The 20,357-nt window shown below is 55.3% G+C and overlaps 2 protein-coding genes across 2 annotated transcripts; one reads left to right on the forward strand and one right to left on the reverse strand.

The window, feature by feature from the left end:
* Positions 1-1,465: 1,465 nt before the first annotated feature.
* LOC138716561 (acrosin-like) lies at positions 1,466-3,995 on the reverse strand. The gene is made up of 5 exons (XM_069849731.1): positions 3,925-3,995; positions 3,244-3,435; positions 2,728-2,993; positions 2,259-2,404; positions 1,466-1,872 (listed from the first exon to the last, which is right to left on the reverse strand). The coding sequence occupies exons 1-5, from the start codon at positions 3,993-3,995 to the stop codon at positions 1,519-1,521; spliced, it is 1,029 nt and encodes a 342-aa protein (XP_069705832.1). The 3' UTR covers positions 1,466-1,518.
* Positions 3,996-17,522: 13,527 nt separating this feature from the next.
* LOC138716837 (acrosin-like) lies at positions 17,523-19,911 on the forward strand. Its single transcript, XM_069850010.1, has 5 exons — positions 17,523-17,593; positions 17,995-18,186; positions 18,437-18,702; positions 19,026-19,171; positions 19,558-19,911. Exons 1-5 carry the CDS (start codon positions 17,523-17,525, stop codon positions 19,909-19,911), a joined length of 1,029 nt encoding a protein of 342 aa, XP_069706111.1.
* The last annotated feature ends 446 nt before the right edge of the window (positions 19,912-20,357 follow it).

Genomic DNA, 20,357 nt, shown 5'->3' on the forward strand with positions numbered 1-20,357 from the left:
TCCAAAGAGGGCTACCCCACCTCCTCTCCTACCCTTCCTGTCCCGTCTGAAAAGCTTATACCCCACCATAGTCGTACTCCAGTTATATGAGTCGTCCCACCACGTTTCCGTGATGGCAACAACATCATAGGCCCCTTGCCCTACGACAGCTTCCAGCTCTTCCTTCTTATTCCCCATGCTGCGTGCATTGGTGTAAATGCACTTCAGCTGAGCTGCCGAGCCTTCAGCCCTCCTAGAGGGAACAGGGTTCGTTGCCAACTGCCTGGTAACTGGATCAGTTGACACCAGAGTGCCTGCATCTCCCTTAACACCCCGAGGTGTGTTCTCCCCCACTTTTTGTGCGGTGAGGTACTGGTGGTCCTCGCCCGCGCACCCTCTCCCAATCACCAACTCCCCACATCCAGGCTCATTCCTGTCTAGCCTGAGCTGAGAGCAGGTGGATGTACCAGCAATTCTTTTTGATAACATTAAGCCTTACTCTAAGATAAGTCAGCACATAGTTTAGAAAACTTGAATCAAAACAGGGCGTTGTGTTCTTGAACATAGAAACTGTAGCAGGATGTTAGAAGCAAAATAGCACGTAATAGTTAATGAATATTACCATGGGGGCAATAGGAATATAGCCAATGAACATGTATTTGCATGCTGTTACTAACCAAAGAAATTGTAATAAGATGATGTAGTCGAGCATAAGGAAAGTATATAACCTAACTTCTTTTGAATAAAGTTGACCTTGCTTTATCAATCATATTGATTTGACCGCTTGGTTCCTCCCGTCTCGGCAGGGCAGTTTTTCTACCTTTCAGTTACGCGTGTTCTTCCCCAAACTGTGTCAGATAAGCAGGATATTGTAAATAACCATTGCACTTGTCAGATCTGGAAGCTCAAGCCTGCACACCTCTTAACAAATAATTCACTCCTTCACTCATTAAAGTGGAATCCTGTAAATCACAGAGTCATGGAATGGTTTGGGTTGGAAGGGACCTCAAAGCCCAGCCAGTTCCAACCCTCCTGCCGTGGGCAGGGACACCTCCCACTGAGTCAGAGTGCTCAAAGCTCCATCCAACCTGGCCTTCATTGGGGTCATTGAGGTCCCTTCCAACCCAAACCATCCTGTGATTCTCTGAAGACCTCCAGCCCCTGGAACCACCATTCCCTTCTTCTCTCCCTCTTCTCCAACCAGGCACGGGGTCACCCTTTGGAGTGAGACTTTCCCTTCATGCCCTTCTCACCTTGTGCAGCGACCACGATGGAGACCTTGCCTCGCCCAGGAGACAGAATGAGGCTGAAGCAGAGTTTGCTGTGAAAACTATTTATTCCTACACAGAGAACAGACTAGAAACAACATCCTAACAAAACACAACCAGTCATCGTAGGCTTGGATGGGGAGCTTGAGGTGGGAGGGCAGGACCAAGCAGGTCTGGGACCTCAAGGCTGCCTGTGGAGCAGTAGCCAGCGGCCCAGCACAACGTGGTGGTGGCATCATTCAGCCTGCCCTGCGTCCTCTTCCCCCTGTTCTCAGGTCCTTCCACCTGTCAGGACCTGCAGGAGCTCCTTCACCTTAGTGAAGAAGTCCACCAGCTTGTTGATTGGAATCGGGCAGGCGCTGAAAGCGCTCGGCTCCGTCGCTGGGGTTATCTCCGCAGGGTTTGTTGTGGTCGGAAAGTGGCTCCAAGTGCGTTCAGATGCAGGTGCCACTGGAGCCGAGTAGCGCGTCATCAGCCCCAGGATCCAGTCGCGGAAATGCTGCGTGGCGGTGTAGACCCCGGGACGATGGGCTCGGGCACAGCCTGTCCCAAAGCTGGTCACCCCCACCAGCCAGAAGTGGTCAGTAGAGGGATCTTGGCAGACCAGAGGACCCCCGCTGTCCCCCTGCGGAGAAGAAAAGAGGATTCAGAGGGTGCTGGGGGCTCCGTAAGCCCCAGGGATCTGCTCCTGCTCTCTGCCAGCAGTTGCCAGAGCTGTGTTCCCTGCCCAGAAAGGTTCTCCTAGAGTGCTGGAGCCAACGGAACGTGGTTGGGGAGGTGTTTGTGGGACTCTCAGGCAGGTTCTCTCCTGGCTGTGGGGCAGAGGGATGTTCCAGGGTTCGTCCCTGCATGCTGAGAACATGGGATGAGCTTTTTTGCAGAGTCACAGTGCTGTGGGACAACTGGACGCTGAGCATGGAGCAGCAGCTGGAGAAGAGGAGGTGACCTCCGGAGTGATGGGGACCCCGCGGTGGGAGGGGGACTTGCTAGGGGCTGGGATCACCCTCCTACCTGGCAGGTGTCGATGCCGCCCTGCGCGTAGCCCGCACACAGGTTGTGGGGGTGGACGGCGCCCCTGTACCACCCGCTGCTGTTACAGACTTGGGTGTCGATGAGGTGGACGCGGGCCTCCTGCAGCACCGGCAGTGCTCCAGAAGCTGTGGGGACAAGACAGGAATGAACCCCCAGCAGATGCCACCAGTTCTCCTCCTCTCTTCCCCAGGGCTTGGCTTTGCATCGGCAGCGGCATCGCTGTGGTGTTCCCCTTCCACCCTGCTCTGGTTGGCAGCTCATTCCCACCTCCCCGGACGCAGATCATAGAATCACCAGGTTGAAAAAGACCCATTGGATCATCGAGTCCAACCATTCCCATCAATCACTAACCCATGTCCCTCAGCACCTCGTCCACCCGCCCCTTAAACTCCTCCAGGGGAGGGGACTCCACCACCTCCCAGGATACAAATACGTCTGGGGAACTCACATCTGGCCGTGGTGACCCCCCAGCCGCTGACGTAGCAGCTTCTCAGCTGCCAGAGCTGCAGGGAGAAGTCGGGGACGCAGGCGAGCTGCACGTAGAGGCCGCACTGGAAGGGCTCGTAGAGCTCCATCAGGGCGATGTCGTTCCTCTGAGTGATGTTGTAATAGTCTTCGTGGATGATGATCCGCCTGACATAGCGCACTTGTTCCTCGGGACCCGGGCGAGTCAACGAGGTGGTTCCGGCCACCACGCGCCACGCTGGGACGTGCCTGGAAGGTGGATGGAGAGAGAAGTGAGAGGGAGAGGAGCCACGCGCTGCAGCTTCCCTGCCTCGTGCTTCCCAAGTGGGAGAGGAGAGCATCTAGGGAGGGCGCGACTGCCCCAACGCGCCCGGAGGAGAAGAATCATGGAGATGGAGGCATCGGGAATGCAGTGACACAAGCCCAGCCTTTTTCTGGATGCAGAAAAAGGGTGTCTGCCAGGGTTTGAGGGATCTCCCTGTCCCCTGCTCCTCCTTACTGGGTATTGACGAAGCAGTGGGCGGCTGTCAGCACCCACTGGGGGTGGATGATGGTCCCTCCGCACACGGGGGCCAAGTGTGTCTTGAACACCTGCTGGACGCTCACAATCCATGGCCAGGAACCCAGCTGTGCATTTTTGCCTCCAACCACTCGCCCGGTGCCGTAAGCCAAGGGACGGAGTCCACAGGTCCTGTGGAAACCAGAAACTCGTTACTGTCCTGCTTGAGACTTGGGGCTGAAGGGCAGGCACCTTCCCTCCCCAGCCGGCATCGCTGTGTGGAGCACGGAGCCAAGGAACCCTGTGGGGCACCCAGGTGTCCACCTCTGTCTCTGCTTTAGCTCTTAGGGAGCCCTTAGCAGCCTGGGAAATGTAGAAGAATGTCAGGAACCACATGGGGTTGGAGAAGGAACCACATGAAGCTGGAGAAGGAACGATATGGGACTGGAGAAGGAACCACATGGAGCTGGAGAAGGAACCATATGGGATTGGAGAAGGAACTACATGGAGTTGGAGAAAGAACAAAATGGAGCTGGAGCGGGAACCACATGGAGGTGGAGAAGGAACAACATGGGGTTGGAGAAGGAACCACATGGGGTTGGTGAAGCTGTTGGGAAGCAAGCATCCTCCAGTGAAGCCCAGCAGCATTGCCCAAGCTCCCTCCCAGCCTGTTCCACTCACTCGCAGGTGTCCCAGGAGCCCTGTGCTGGCCAGAACAAGGCCAGGAGGATGAGGACTAAGAGAACCTTCATGGTGCCAGCGACACGAGGGAGATGAATATCTGAGAGCTGGTGTCCAGCAGAGCACCAGCCCACACGCTGCCCGTAGCGCCCACGCCGCCCGCAGAGCCCGTGGCCCCAAGCTGATGTCACAGAGCGGCTGCTTCTGGGGGCTGGGTCCGGGGAACTCGGGGCTGGGGGGGGACATGGGGTGTTCCAAGCGGGAGGGGAGGTAGGAGGTGGGGTTGGACACCCCAAAATCCCCTACAAAACGCTCTGCTGGGGTGGTGTGTGTGGTTCCGAGCTCTGCCTGCCCAGAGCCAGCAGGGAAACCCCAAGGGTGGCAGCACAGGCTCTCTGGGAAGGGCACAGACTCGTTGAGGTTGGGAAAGAACTCGAGGAATCACAGAATCACAGAATAACCAGGTTCGAAGAGACCCTCCGGATCATCGAGTCCAACCGTTCCCATCAAACACTAAACCATATCCCTCAGCTCCTCGTCCACCCGTGCCTTAAACACCTCCAGGGAAGGTGACTCAACAACCTCCCTGGGCAGCCTGTTCCAGTGCCCAATGACCCTTTCTGTAAAGAATTTTTTCCTAACGTCTAGCCTATTCCTCCCCTGGCGGAGCTTGAGGCCATTCCCTCTTGTCCTGTCCCCTGTCACTTGGGAGAAGAGGCCAGCACCCTCCTCTCTACAATGTCCTTTCAGGTAGTTGTAGAGAGCAATGAGGTCTCCCCTCAGCCTCCTCTTCTCCAGGCTAAACAACCCCAGCTCTCTCAGCCGCTCCTCATAAGGCCTGTTCTCCAGCCCCTTCACCAGCTTTGTTGCTCTTCTCTGCACTTGCCCCAGAGCCTCAACATCCTTCTTGTGGTGAGGGGCCCAGAACTGAACACAGTATTCGAGGAGCGGTCTCACCAGTGCCGAGTACAGAGGGAGAATAACCTCCCTGGACCTGCTGGTCACGCCATTTCTGATACAAGCCAAGATGCCATTGGCCGCCTTGGCCACCTGGGCACACTGCTGGCTCATATTCAGTCGGCTGTCAACCAACACCCCCAGGTCCCTCTCCTCCAGGCAGCTTTCTAGACAGACTTCTCCTAGTCTGTCGCACTGCATAGGGTTGTTGTGCCCCAAGTGCAGGACCCGGCATTTGGCCTTGTTAAACCTCATGCCATTGGACTCTGCCCAGCGGTCCAGCCTGTTCAGATCCCTTTGCAGAGCCTCCCGACCCTCCAGCAGATCGACACTTCCACCCAGCTTAGTGTCGTCCGCAAACTTGCTCAGGGTGCACTCGATGCCTTCATCCAGGTCATTGATGAAGACATTGAACAGGGCAGGACCCAGCACTGAGCCCCGGGGAACCCCACTTGTCACTGGCCTCTAGCTGGATTTCACACCATTTCCCACCACTCTCTGGGCCCGGCCATCCAACCAGTTTTCCACCCAGGAGAGTGTGCGCCTGTCCAGGCCAGAGGCTGACAGTTTCTCAAGCAGAACGCTGTGAGAAACTGTGTCAAAGGCTTTGCTGAAGTCCAGGAAGATCCATCCACAGCCTTTCCCTCATCCAGCAGCCGAGTCACTTTGTCATAGAAGGCGATCAGGTTAGTCTGGCAAGACCTGCCTTTTGTGAACCCATGTTGACTGGGCCTGATCACCCGGTTCTCTTGCATGTGCTTCATGATAGCACTCAAGATCTCCTGCTCCAGGACTTTCCCTGGCACTGAGGTCAGACTGACAGGCCTGTAGTTTCCTGGGTCCTCCCTGCGGCCCTTTTTGTAGATGGGCACAACATCAGCCAGCCTCCAGTCCAGTGGGACTTCCCCAGTCTTCCAGGACTGTTGGAAGATGATGGAAAGGGGTTTGGCCAGCACACCCGCCAGCTCCTTCAGTACCCTAGGGTGAATCCCGTCCGGCCCCATAGACTTGTGGCTGTCCAGTCGGGCTAGCAAGGCTCTGACCACCTCCTCTTGGATCACGGGAGCCTCATTATGCTCCTCTAGCTCCTGGGTTTGTACACAGGCGGAACGACCCTCCTTACGACTAAAGACTGAGGCAAAGAAGGCATTAAGTACCTCAGCCTTTTCCTCATCCCCTGTTACTGTTGTCCCTTCTGTGTCCAATAGGGACTGTATGGTCTCCCTAGTCCGCCTTTTATTATTTATATATTTGTAGAAAGATTTTTTGTTATCTTTCACTGACTTGGCCAATCCAATTTCTAGCTAAGCCTTAGCCCTTCTGATTTTTTCCCTACACAATCTCACTTCCCTCCTGTAGTCCACCCAAGAGGCCTGTCCCTTCTTCCAGAGGCCATAAACATTTCTCTTCTTCTTGATATCCCTCAAGATCTCTCTGTTCAACCAAGATGGCTTTCTCCCCTGCCGGCTTTTTTTCCGGACTACGGGGATGGCTTTCTCCTGAGCTGCTAGGACCACCCTTTTGAAGAGCTCCCAGCCCTCCTGGGCTCCCTTGCCCTTGAGTACTGTCTCCCATGAGACTTTGCCAACCAGCCTTCTGAAGAAATCAAAGTCTGCCCTCTGGAAATTTAATGCTATCGTCTTGCTAACCACCCTCTTCACTTCACCTAGAACAGAAAATTTTATCATCTCATGGTCGCTTAGTCCTAGGCGTCCACCTACCGCCACATCCCCCACAAGGCCTTCTCTGTTCACCAACAGCAGGTCTAGGAGGGCACCCTACCTTGTTGGTTCATTCACCAGCTGTGCGAGGAAGTTGTCTCCCACGCACTCCAGGAACCTCCTAGACTGCTTCCTTTCTGCTGTGTTGTACACCCAGCAGATATCAGGCAGATTGAAGTCTCCCACCAGAACGAGAGGCATTGATCTAGAGATTGACCGCAGCTGTTTATAGAAGAGCTCATCAGCTGCTTCTCCTTGGTTGGGAGGTCTGTAACAGACTCCCATCACAAAATCTACCTTCTGGTGGGCTCCTCTGACCCACAGGCACTCAACCTCCTGATGGTCACAATCCATCTCAATGGAGTCCAAGTCCTCCCTTACAATGAGGGCTACTCTGCCTCCTCTCCTACCCTTCCTGTCCCACCTGAAAAGCTTATACCCCACCATAGCCATACTCCAGTTATATGAGTCGTCCCACCACGTTTCCATGATGGCAACGCCATCATAGGTCCAGGACTCACCGTCCTGCTGCCAAGTGCTTAGTAGGCACAGCTGGTGTTGTGTTGATGGTTGAACTGGATGATCTTCGAGTTCTTTCCCAACCTCAACGATTCTGCGCCCTTCCCAGAGAGCCTGTGCTGCCACCCTTGGGGTTTCCCTGCTGGCTCTGGGCAGGCAGAGCTCGGAACCACACACACCATCCCAGCAGAGCGTTTTGTAGGGGATTTTGGGGTGTCCAACCCCACCTCCTGCCTCCCCTCCCGCTTGGAACACCCCATGTCCCCCCCCAGCCCCGAGTTCCCCGGACCCAGCCCCCAGAAGCAGCCGCTCTGTGACATCAGCTTGGGGCCACGGGCTCTGCGGGCGGCGGGGGCGCTACGGGCAGCGTGTCGGCTGGTGCTCTGCTGGACACCAGCCCTCGGATCTTCATCTCCCTCGTGTCGCTGGAACTATGAAGGTTCTCTTAGTCCTCGTCCTCCTGGCCCTGTTCTGGCCAGCACAGGGCTCCTGGGACACCTGCGAGTGAGTGGAACAGGCTGGGAGGGAGCTTGGGCAACGCTGCTGGGCTTCACTGGAGGATGCGCGCTTCCCAACAGCTTCACCAACCCCATGTGGTTCCTTCTCCAACCCCTTGTGGTTCTTTCTCCAACTCCATGTAGTTCCTTCTCCAGCTCCATCTTGTTCTTTCCCCAGCTCCATGTGGTTCTTTATCCAATCCCAAGTGGTTCCTTCTCCAACCCATATGGTTCCTTCTCCAGCTCCATGTAGTTCCTTCTCCAATGCTATATGGTTCCTTCTCCAATCCCATGTGGTTCCTTCTCCAATGCCATGTGGTTCCTTCTCCAGCTACATGTAGTTCCTGCTATTCTTCTCCATTTCCCAGGCTGCTAAGAGCTCCCTAGGAGCTAAAGCACAGACACAGGTGGACACCTGGGTGCCCCACAGGGTTCCTTGGCTCCGTGCTCCACACAGCGATGCCGACTGGGGAGGGAAGGTGCCTGCCATTCAGCCCCAAGTCCCAAGCAGGACAGTAACGAGTTTCTGGTTTCCACAGGACCTGTGGACTCCGTGCCTTCGCTTACGGCACCGGGCGAGTGGTTGGAGGCAAAAATGCCCAGCTGGGTTCCTGGCCATGGATTGTGAGCATCCAGCAGGTGTTTGAGACGCACTTCGCCCCCGTGTGCGGAGGGACCATCATCCACCCCCAGTGGGTGCTGACAGCCGCCCACTGCTTCGTCAATACCCAGTAAGGAGGAGCAGGGGACAGGGAGATTCCTCAAACCCTGGCAGACGCCCTTTTTCTGCATCCAGAAAAAGGCTGGGCTTGTGTCACTGCATTCCCAATGCCTCCATCTCCATGATTCTTCTCCTTCGGGCGCGTTGGGGCAGTCGCACCCTCCCTAGATGCTCTCCTCTCCCACTTGGGAAGCAGGAGGCAGGGAAGCTGCAGCGCGTGGCTCCTCTCCCTCTCACTTCTCTCTCCATCCACCTTCCAGGCACGTCCCAGCGTGGCGCGTGGTGGCCGGAACCACCTCGTTGACTCGCCCGGGTCCCGAGGAACAAGTGCGCTATGTCAGGCGGATCATCATCCACGAAGACTATTATAACATCACTCAGAGGAACGACATCGCCCTGATGGAGCTCTACGAGCCCTTCCACTGCGGCCTCTACGTGCAGCTCGCCTGCGTCCCCGACTTCTCCCTGCCGCTCTGGCAGCTGAGAAGCTGCTACGTCAGCGGCTGGGGGGTCACCACGGCCAGATGTGAGTTCCCCAGACGTATTTGTATCCTGGGAGGTGGTGGAGTCCCCTCCCCTGGAGGAGTTTAAGGGGCGGGTGGACGAGGTGCTGAGGGACATGGGTTAGTGATTGATGGGAATGGTTGGACTCGATGATCCGATGGGTCTTTTCCAACCTGGTGATTCTATGATCTGCGTCTGGGGAGGTGGGAATGAGCTGCCAACCAGAGCAGGGTGGAAGGGGAACACCACAGCGATGCCGCTGCCGATGCAAAGCCAAGCCCTGGGGAAGAGAGGAGGAGAACTGGTGGCATGTGCTGGGGGTTCATTCCTGTCTTGTCCCCACAGCTTCTGGAGCACTGCCGGTGCTGCAGGAGGCCCGCGTCCACCTCATCGACACCCAAGTCTGTAACAGCAGCGGGTGGTACAGGGGCGCCGTCCACCCCCACAACCTGTGTGCGGGCTACGCGCAGGGCGGCATCGACACCTGCCAGGTAGGAGGGTGATCCCAGTCCCTAGCAAGTCCCCCTCCCACCGCGGGGTCCCCATCACTCCGGAGGTCACCTCCTCTTCTCCAGCTGCTGCTCCATGCTCAGCGTCCAGTTGTCCCACAGCACTGTGACTCTGCAAAAAAGCTCATCCCATGTTCTCAGCATGCAGGGACGAACCCTGGAACATCCCTCTGCCCCACAGCCAGGAGAGAACCTGCCTGAGAGTCCCACAAACACCTCCCCAACCACGTTCTGTTGGCTCCAGCACTCTAGGAGAACCTTTCTGGGCAGGGAACACAGCTCTGGCAACTGCTGGCAGAGAGCAGGAGCAGATCCCTGGGGCTTACGGAGCCCCCAGCACCCTCTGAATCCTCTTTTCTTCTCCGCAGGGGGACAGCGGGGGTCCTCTGGTCTGCCAAGATCCCTCTACTGACCACTTCTGGCTGGTGGGGGTGACCAGCTTTGGGACAGGCTGTGCCCGAGCCCATCGTCCCGGGGTCTACACCGCCACGCAGCATTTCCGCGAGTGGATCCTGGGGGTGATGACGCGCTACTCGGCTCCAGCGGCAGCTGCATCGGAACGCGCTTGGAGACACTTTCCGACCACGACAAACCCTGTGGAGATAACCCCAGCGACGGAGCCGAGCGCTTTCAGCGCCTGCCTGTATCAGCTCAACAAGCTGGTGGACTTCTTCACTCAGGTGAAGGAGCTCCTGCAGGACCTGACAGGTCAAAGGGCCTGAGAACAGGGGGAAGAGGACGCAGGGCAGGCTGAATGATGCCACCACCATGTTGTGCTGGGCCGCTGGCTGCTGCTCCACAAGCAGCCTTGAGGTCCCAGACCTGCTTGGTCCTGCCCTCCCACCTCAAGCTCCCCATCCAAGCCTACGATGGCTGGTTGTGTTTGGTTAGGATGTTGTTTCTAGTCTGTTCTCTGGGTAGGAATAAATAGTTTTCACAGCAAACTCTGCTTCAGCCTCATTCTGTCTCCTGGGTGAGGCAAGGTCTCCATCCTGGTCGCTGCACAAGGTGAGAAGGGCACGAAGGGAAAGACTCACTCCAAAGGGTGACCCCGTGCCTGGTTGGACAAGAGGGAGAGAAGAAAGGAATGGTGGTTCCAGGGGCTGGAGGTCTTCAGAGAATCACAGGACGGTTTGGGTTGGAAGGGACCTCAATGACCCCAATGAAGGCCAGGTTGGATGGAGCTTTGAGCACTCTGATCCAGTGGGAGGTGTCCCTGCCCACGGCAGGAGGGTTGGAACTGGCTGGGCTTTGAGGTCCCTTCCAACCCAAACCATTCCATGATTCTGTGATTTACAGGATTCCAGTTTAATGAGTGAAGGAGTGAATTATTTGTTAAGAGGTGTGCAGGCTTGAGCTTCCAGATCTGACAAGTCCTATGGTTATTTACAATATCCTGCTTATCTGACACAGTTTGGGGAAGAACACGCGTAACTGAAAGGTAGAAAAACTGCCCCGTAGCAACAGTTTCCATCCCTCCATCCCTCTACTCCTCCCATCCCTCCATCCCTCTACTCCTCCCATCCCTCCAGCCCTTCGCTGGGCTCTCCTTCATGGAGTAGGAATAAACTTCTGCTGTTGTACCCTGACGAAAATCATAGCTTGGTTCTTCTGTGGCTGCAGGACCCTTCTGACTGTCCTTGCACAGGGAAATACAGCAATCCACCCGACCAGATCTGGTGCTGGAATAGAGGAGGATCTGCAGGAGACGGCTTGTCTTCTCCACAGAGCTTGGGTGCTCTGAGCAGATCCGGGAATCACCTTCAGGTTCGCTCTCCAAAACCAAAGCAGCTCTAATTCCTGTTAGTCTGGGGTCCAGTTCTGGTGCTGGTGAAGCCGTGTGACACCTCTGGGGCCCTGAGAGCATCTCAGCTGCTTCCAGACAGAGCCTGCCCTCTCCTCCTGGGGACGTGGCTGCACAATCAGCTGTGTCCTTGTGTCTCTCCACCCAAGCCAGGATGGCAGCAGGAAGCTCCCACACCTTGTATGAGCTTTGACGTTGTCCAGCACCCTCTTGTAGAGAGCAATGAGGTCTCCCCTCAGCCTCCTCTTCTCCAGGCTCAACACCCCCAGGGCCCTCAGGCTTCTTCTCCAGCCCCTTCCCCAGCTTCGTTGCTCTTCTCTGCACTCGTTCCAGAGCCTCAACATCCTTCTGGTGGGGAGGGGCCCAGAAGTGACCCCAGGATACGAGGAGTGGTCTCCCCAGGGCCGAGGCCAGAGGGAGAAGAACCTCCCTGGCCCTGCTGGCCATGCCGGGTCTGATCCAAGCCAAGATGCCCTTGGCCTTCTTGGCCCCCTGGGCCCCTGCTGCCTCCTGTTCAACCAACCCCCCCCCCGGTCCTTCTCCTCCAGGCACTTTCCAGCCAGCCTTCTCCTAGGCTGGAGCTGCCCAGGGTTGTTGTGCCCCAAGGGCAGGACCCGCCCTTTGGCCTCATTAACCCTCATCCCGTTGGTCTCAGCCCATGGATCCAGCCTGTTCAGATCCCTTTGGAGCCTCCTGATCCTCCAGCAGATCCAGATTCCACCCAGCTTAGTGTCATCTCCAGACTTGCTAAGGGTGCGCTCGATGCCCTCATCCAGGTCATTGATAAAGACATTGAACAGGGCTGTACCCAGCACGGAGCCCTGGGGACACCACTTGTCATTGGCCTCCAGCTGGAGTTAACTCCATCTCCCACCACTCTCTGGGCCCTCCAGCCAACGAGTTTTCCACCCAGGAGCTCGTTCTCCTCTCCAGGCCAGAGGGGACAGTTTCTCAAGCAGAACGCTGGGAGAAACTGTGTCAAATGCTTTCCTGAAGTCCCCTGCCAGCAGCAACCCGCCCCGCGAGTCCGGGTAGAAGACGCTGGAGTAGATCCCGGAGCGCGTCTGGAAGGGGCCGGTCAGGGGGGACAAAGAGAAAGAAAGGGGTGATGAGGCAAAGGGATGAGATGAAGCAAGAGAAAAGGGAAGGAGGTGAGAGGATGAATAAGGATTTTGGTGGTTTACAACATGTTTTTTCAAATAGTGTTTTTCCAGGCACTGTTCTGTCTTGAGTGAAGCATGTTCCGTGCTGAACAGACGTGTTTTTTTCTCTAATTAGCTCTATTTGCAGTTTTTCCCCTATCTCAAGTGGAGACAGAGAGCTGGAGTCAGCTCCGAATTAACAAGAGATTGCGCTGTTGTGAAATTCAGAACAACATTGAAACGAATCCTTGGAAAGTAATAGAACATGCACAAGATTCCAAGGAATATTGATATGTAGGCATGTAAGGGGGAAATATATTCTGTAACCAGCATTTCTCTCACTGAACGCGACTGATGGGGATTGCCTGCCCTGATAAAAAAACCCAAAACAGGTCCTAGAGGGTTTATTCGTCAGTATTTTCGGTGTCAGGGGGACGAGGGCAGAGAGAGGGGATGGTGAAGGGAGACGGTGGGGATGAAGGCAGCCAGGAGGGCAGCCGTGGGCACAAAGGGGGGTGAAAGCAGCACAGGGGTCGTGGGAAAGTGGGGTGGGATGAAGGCAGATGGGGGGGTCGGGGAATGAAGCGAGAGAGGGGAGACATGAAGCTGGGGGGGCACGAGAGGGGAAAGAGGGTAGCAGAGGGAGGGAGGTGAGGGCAGAGGGGGAGAGAGAGAGAGAGGGGCGAGATGCAACGGGTGGGAGGCAAGAGGAGAAGTGGGATGATGGCAGAAGGGGTGGAATGAGGATGAGGGGAGGAAAGGAGGGCAGAGAGGGGGGACCAGGGCGAAGCTGGAGCGGGAGGAGTCCAGAGAGAGAGGGGAGGGATGAGGCCAGAGAGAGATGGGGGGTTCATGAGCTTCAACAAGGCCAAGAGCAACATCCTACGCCTGAGTTGGGGCTGTTGACGGGAGCATGGAACCAAAACGCAGAGATCAATGTGATCAGCGAGTGTTCACTTTATTGAGCTTAGCTGTTTCTTTATAAACCCTTTTCGGTTACATAACTGGGTGCCCACCAGGGTATCTACAGTGTATTATTGGTTAAAGGTAGCTCTCCATAAGGCTATTACTAATCTATTATTGGCTAAACTACTGCACATGCTAAGAAACCAAGTTCTACTGAACTTAACTATGTTGACAGTTCTCTTCAATTGTTTTTCTTTCAGCCGGTGCTGGTTCCCACAGAAGTAGCCACTACATTCCTCCCAACTGGCCCCTGTTTATCTTTCAGCTCTCTGTTTCAAGGCCTTGTTAGAGTTGTTCAGTATTAAACAATCTCACAGCATCCAGGCCTTGTTCTGTGTAAAAAGTTCCAACAATTCCCCCTTTTTGTTTTTTGATGACTAAAGCGTTCAGGTGAAACATATTATCGACTTGACGTTGTAGACACTGTAACACACAGGATAATTGTCAAAGCAATTAACACCATTAAAAATAAAATTCCTCCTTTGACCAAGAGTTCTCATACCCATCCTGTTATCCACCCATTCTTTCAAGAACTGATCAGCCAGGGACATCCTTTAACTACCACCCATAGGATTAAGAGCATCCATAATGTTAACGTCCTCCTCATTCTTGTTGACTGTTTTCGTGGCTGGGGCTTAACAGTTGTCATACAGCAACGTGGGCTTGATCCACCTCGCAGGTGCCCAAACTGGTCCTTCATCTCTTAAAACACAAACACAACCTCGTCCCCACGTTAGTAGCTTATACAGACCTGCCCATTGCCCATAATAACTGTTTTCCAATAGCACTTTCACATTGTCTTATATTTGCTCTGATTTGGACGACATGGTTTGTACATGCTTCCACTTTAGCACAATTTGATCATCTCCTGCTAATTGCAAAAAATTCATTACATATTGCACATTCATCAACCTATTTAGCAGTGTCTCTCCTGATTCTCACCCCCCCCCCTTTTTTCCTGCCGGGATGGGAGGAACCAAGCGGTCAAATCAATATGATTGATAAAGCAAGGTCAACTTTATTCAAAAGAAGTTAGGTTATATACTTTCCTTATACTCGACTACATCATCGTATTACAATTTCATTGGTTAGTAACAGCATGCAAATACATGTCAACCAACACCCCCAGGTCCCTCTCCTCCAGGCAGCTTTCTAGACAGATTTCTCCTAGTCTGTAGCACTGCATAGGGTTGTTGTGCCCCAAGTGCAGGACCCGGCATTTGGCCTTGTTAAACCTCATGCCATTGGAGGTTTACGAGTTAGTAAAGCCAACCTCCAATGGTCCTTTTACGTTCCATGCTATTGTGTGATGTGCAGACGACTGCAGCACTACTGCGATGGTGCTGATCACGTCTATCTCGGTGCTGCCTCTGGTTCTTGCTCTGAGGTGAGAGCTGCTGCTTGCTCTGAGGTGAGAGCTGCTGCTCGCTGCGGAGGCGTCTGTGTTGGTACGTGCCTCTGAACCATGCTTTGCTCCTGGTTTTCTGACAATACTGTCCCGTTCTTATCCCATTTTGATTTACACCAACTGGTAAAATGTTTGCGCTTTCCACACCGAGGGCAGATTTTAGGCCCTCTCTCCTGGCAGTGCGTGTGGCAGTCTCTTTTAAAATGTCTCTCCTTGCCGTGTCTCTAACAAAACATATTTCTGTCCCAGATTACAGTCAGGGCAGCAGCTACCAGCTGTGCTTGATAGGTAAGTGATCCCAGCTCTTGTTGTAGGAGTTTGCAGACTGCACCATATCTTTCTACATTCATCATTAGGATTTTTTGTCACAGATTGCAAAATTAAGGCTTCTGTAACTGCTCAGTTGTCTACCTGCTTGTCGAGCACAGCCTTTGATGTATCTATAAACACCATATAAAGGTCGTGCCTGTTCCAACTTTCCAACATCCAGTATCTTTATAAGTGTTTATAACTGTCTTGATTCTTGAACTGCTACCAACGTTGTTTAATTGAGCTCCTACTGTGCCCCCCACCGGCTTGCTCCCGTTGGTCTGAGGGACAGTGACGGGGGGGATCGGGCTCCTTGTCGGTGTCTATCGGACCCTCTTGGAGAGGATAGGTAGGAGGATTTTCACCACTGCCTCTTCATTATCTTTAAAATGTGTGGAACCCATTCCTCCCGCGACCGCCGCTACTTGCCTGTAGCGGATCTTTGACTCCGGAGTCTTCTTTATTTGGACGCGCGTCTTACTCCAATCTTCAGCAATGCCGGAAAGCCATCAGCAATGCCGGAAAGTCATCAGCAGTGCCGGAAAATCTTCAGCAGTGCTGGAAAAATCTTCAGCACCGGGTCAGTGCCGGAAAGATTTCGGCCGGTCCTTCCACCCTCTACCGCGTCTTCAGTCGTCCAGAGCAACTTCGGCAAGCAATCTGAGGGTCCCTGTTCGGGCGCCACTCGTTGACGGGAGCATGGAACCAAAACGCAGAGATCAATGTGATCAGCGAGTGTTCACTTTATTGAGCTTAGCTGTTTCTTTATAAACCCTTTTTGGTTACGCAACTGGGTGCCCACGAGGGTATCTACAGTGTATTATTGGTTAAAGGTAGCTGTCCATAAGGCTATTACTAATCTATTATTGGCTAAACTACTGCACATGCTAAGAAACCAAGTTCTACTAAACTTAACTATGTTGACAGTTCTCTTCAATTGTTTTTCTTTCAGCCCGTGCTGGTTCCCACAGAAGTAGCCACTACATTCCTCCCAGCTGGCCCCTGTTTATCTTTCGGCTCTCCGTTTCAAGGCCTTGTTAGAGATGTTCAGTATTAAACAATCTCACAGCATCCAGGCCTTGTTCTGTGTAAAATGTTCCAACACGGGGCAATCTGCATTTTCAATCCAGACTGGGGAATGAGGAGATTGGGAGCAGCCCTGAGGAGAAGGACTTGGGGTGATGGGGGACGAGAAGCTCCACAGGAGCCACAACATGCGCTCACAGCCCAGAATCCTCCTGGGCTGCATCCAGAGAACGTGGCCAGCAGGGAGGGAGGGGATTGTCCCCTCTGCTCCTCTCTGGGGAGACCTCAGCTGGAGGGTTGGGGCCAGGGCTGGAACCCTCAGCAGGAGAAGGAGATGAAGCTGTTGGAACGGGCCCAGAGGAGGCTACAAAGATGATCCGAGAGCAGGAGCACCTCCCATGTGAGGACAGGCTGAGAGAGTTGGGGTGGTTCAGCCTGGAGAAGAGAAGGCTCCGGGGAGACCTTATAGCAACCTCCCAGGCACCGTTGGATAGAAGCACTCTCCGATGCATTTTGTAACCTACAGGTCACTTTTTGTCTAGTTTAGAGTTTGCAATTTCCCCCCTCAAGGCGGTTTGAAGTTTGAGCAACCAGATCCAGCTTTGAGCAACCGAGCAGCCTGATCCAGTGGGAGGCGTCCTTGCCCATGGCAGGGGTGTTGGAACTGGATGATCTTTAAGGTCCCTTCATCCCAAACAATTCTGTGATTCCATGGTATGAACCGAAAGGCTTTCCCAGCCTGCACCATTCCGGGATCCCCTATCCAGCACGGCCCCTGCTGAGGCTGTTGTGTGGTGGACTGCAAACCCAGCCATTCCCTACGGAATTCCTCCTCATGTCCAGTCTAACTCTGCCCCTCTCCAGTTTATCCCCATTGCCCCTCGTCCTATCCACAAAAGCCTTTGTGAACAGTCCCTCCCCAGCTTTCTTGGAGCCCCTTCAGGTACTGGAAGGTCTCTCTAAGGTCTCCTTGGAGCCTTCTCTTCTCCAGGCTGAACAACCCCAACTCTCTCAGCCTGTCATCGTACAGGAGGTTCTCCAGCCCTCGCATCATCCTTGGAGCCTCCTCTGGACTCGTTCCAATAGCTCCATCTGCTTCTTCTGGTCAGGATTCCAGAAGTAGACCCAAACCTGCAGCTGAGGCCTCACCAGAGAGAAATAGTGGGGCAGAATCCCCTCCCTCCCTGCTGGCCACGCTCTTTGGATGCAGCAGGAGAGCTCAGAGCCAGGTGCTGGTGCCTGATCCCAGGCTGCCCACACACCACCCCTCAGAGCATTTTGTAGGGGATTTTGGGGTGTCCAACCCCTCCTCCTGCCTCCCCTCCCTCTTGGAACACCCCATGTCCCCCCCCAGCCCCGAGTTCCCCGGACCCAGCCCCCAGCAGCAGCCGCTCTGTGACATCAGCTTGGGGCCACGGGCTCTGCGGGCGGCGTGGGCGCTACGGGCATTGTGTCGGCTGGTGCTCTGCTGGACACCAGCTCTCGGATCTTCATCTCCCTCGTCTCGCTGGCACCATGAAGGTTCCCTTAGTCCTCATCCTCCTGGCCTTGTTCTGGCCAGCACAGGGCTCCTGGGACACCTGCGAGTGAGTGGAACAGGCTGGGAGGGAGCTTGGGCAACGCTGCTGGGCTTCACTGGAGGATGCTCCCTTCCCAACAGCTTCACCAACCCCATGTGGTTCCTTCTACAACCCCATGTTTTTCTTTCTCCAACTCCATGTGGTTCCTTCTCCAGTCCCATATCGTTCCTTCTCCAGCTTCATGTGGTTCCTTCTCCAACCCCATGTGGTTCCTGACATTCTTCTCCATTTCCCAGGCTGCTAAGGGCTCCCTAAGAGCTAAAGCAGAGACAGAGGTGGACACCTGGGTGCCCCACAGGGTTCCTTGGCTCCGTGCTCCACACAGCGATGCCGGCTGGGGAGGGAAGGTGCCTGCCCTTCAGCCCCAAGTCCCAAGCAGGACAGTAACAAGTTTCTGGTTTCCACAGGACCTGTGGACTCCGTCCCTTGGCTTTCGGCACCGGGCGAGTGGTTGGAGGCAAAAATGCACAGCTGGGTTCCTGGCCATGGATTGTGAGCGTCCAGCAGGTGTTCAAGACACACTTGGCTCCCGTGTGCGGAGGGACCATCATCCACCCCCAGTGGGTGCTGACAGCCGCCCACTGCTTCGTCAATACCCAGTAAGGAGGAGCAGGGGACAGGGAGATCCCTCAAACCCTGGCAGACGCCCTTTTTCTGCATCCAGAAAAAGGCTGGGCTTGTGTCACTGCATTCCCGATGCCTCCATCTCCATGATTCTTCTCCTCCGGGCGCGTTGGGGCAGTCGCGCCCTCCCTAGATGCTCTCCTCACCCACTTGGGAAGCAGGAGGCAGGGAAGCTGCAGCGCGTGGCTCCTCTCCCTCTCACTTCTCTCTCCATCCACCTTCCAGGCACGTCCCAGCGTGGCGCGTGGTGGCCGGAACCACCTCATTGACTCGCCCGGGTCCCGAGGAACAAGTGCGCTATGTCAGGCGGATCATCATCCACGAAGACTATTATAACATCACTCAGAGGAACGACATCGCCCTGATGGAGCTCTACGAGCCCTTCCAGTGCAGCCTCTACGTGCAGCTCGCCTGCGTCCCCGACTTCTCCCTGCAGCTCTGGCAGCTGAGAAGCTGCTACGTCAGCGGCTGGGGGGTCACCACGGCCAGATGTGAGTTCCCCAGACGTATTTGTGTCCTGGGAGGTGGTGGAGTCCCCTCCCCTGGAGGAGTTTAAGGGGCGGGTGGACGAGGTGCTGAGGGACATGGGTTAGTGATTGATGGGAATGGTTGGACTCGATGACCCAATGGGTCTTTTCCAACCTGGTGATTCTATGAGCTGCGTCCGGGGAGGTGGGAATGAGCTGCCAACCAGAGCAGGGTGGAAGGGGAACACCACAGCGATGCCGCTGCCGATGCAAAGCCAAGCCCTGGGGAAGAGAGGAGGAGAACTGGTGGCATGTGCTGGGGGTTCATTCCTGTCTTGTCCCCACAGCTTCTGGAGCACTGCCGGTGCTGCAGGAGGCCCGCGTCCACCTCATCGACACCCAAGTCTGTAACAGCAGCGGGTGGTACAGGGGCGCCGTCCACCCCCACAACCTCTGTGCGGGCTACGCGCAGGGCGGCATCGACACCTGCCAGGTAGGAGGGTGATCCCAGTCCCTAGCAAGTCCCCCTCCCACCGCGGGGTCCCCATCGCTCCGGGGGTCACCTCCTCGTCTCCAGCTGCTGCTCCATGCTCAGCGTCCAGTTGTCCCACAGCACTGTGACTCTGCAAGAAAGTTCATCCCATGTTCTCAGCATGCAGGGACCAACCCTGGAACATCCCTCTGCCCCACAGCCAGGAGAGAACCTGCCTGAGAGTCCCACAAACACCTCCCCAACCACGTTCCGTTGGCTCCAGCACTCTAGGAGAACCTTTCTGGGCAGGGAACACAGCTCTGGCAGCTGCTGGCAGAGAGCAGGAGCAGATCCCTGGGGCTTACGGAGCCCCCAGCACCCTCTGAATCCTCTTTTCTTCTCCGCAGGGGGACAGCGGGGGTCCTCTGGTCTGCCAAGATCCCTCTACTGACCACTTCTGGCTGGTGGGGGTGACCAGCTTTGGGACAGGCTGTGCCCGAGCCCATCGTCCCGGGGTCTACACCGCCACGCAGCATTTCCGCGACTGGATCCTGGGCGTGATGACGCGCTACTCGGCTCGAGCGGCAGCTGCATCGGAACGCACTTGGAGCCACTTTCCGACCACGACAAACCCTGTGGAGATAACCCCAGCGACGGAGCCGAGCGCTTTCAGCTCCTGCCCGATTCCAATCAACAAGCTGGTGGACTTCTTCACTAAGGTGATGGAGCTCCTGCAGGTCCTGACAGGTCGAAGGACCTGAGAACAGGGGGAAGAGGACGCAGGGCAGGCTGAATGATGACACCACCACGTTGTGCTGGGCCGTTGGCTGCTGCTCCACAGGCAGCCTTGAGGTCCCAGACCTGCTTGGTCCTGCCCTCCCACCTCAAGCTCCCCATCCAAGCCTACGATGGCTGGTTGTGTTTTGTTAGAATGTTGTTTCTAGTCTGTTCTCTGGGTAGGAATAAATAGTTTTCACAGCAAACTCTGCTTCAGCCTCATTCTGTCTCCTGGGCGAGGCAAGGTCTCCATCCTGGTCGCTGCACAAGGTGAGAAGGGCATGAAGGGAAAGACTCACTCCAAAGGGTGACCCCGTGCCTGCTTGGACAAGAGGGAGAGAAGGGAATGGTGGTTCCAGGGGCTGGAGGTCTTCAGAGAATCACAGGACGGTTTGGGTTGGAAGGGACCTCAATGACCCCAATGAAGGCC

This window comes from Phaenicophaeus curvirostris, chromosome 1 (assembly GCF_032191515.1).
Source record: "Phaenicophaeus curvirostris isolate KB17595 chromosome 1, BPBGC_Pcur_1.0, whole genome shotgun sequence".
Taxonomy (NCBI): Eukaryota; Metazoa; Chordata; class Aves; order Cuculiformes; family Cuculidae; genus Phaenicophaeus; species Phaenicophaeus curvirostris.

Coding starts and splice junctions, on each gene's coding strand:
- LOC138716561 (XM_069849731.1), bottom strand. CDS start 3,995: ATGAAGGTTCTCTTAGTCCTCATCCTCCTGGCCTTGTTCTGGCCAGCA. Junction 3,436..3,924: donor GGCTCCTGGGACACCTGCGA/GTGAGTGGAACA, acceptor TGGTTTCCACAG/GACCTGTGGACTCCGTCCCT. Junction 2,994..3,243: donor CACTGCTTCGTCAATACCCA/GTAAGGAGGAGC, acceptor TCCACCTTCCAG/GCACGTCCCAGCGTGGCGCG.
- LOC138716837 (XM_069850010.1), top strand. CDS start 17,523: ATGAAGGTTCCCTTAGTCCTCATCCTCCTGGCCTTGTTCTGGCCAGCA. Junction 17,594..17,994: donor GGCTCCTGGGACACCTGCGA/GTGAGTGGAACA, acceptor TGGTTTCCACAG/GACCTGTGGACTCCGTCCCT. Junction 19,172..19,557: donor GCGGCATCGACACCTGCCAG/GTAGGAGGGTGA, acceptor TCTTCTCCGCAG/GGGGACAGCGGGGGTCCTCT.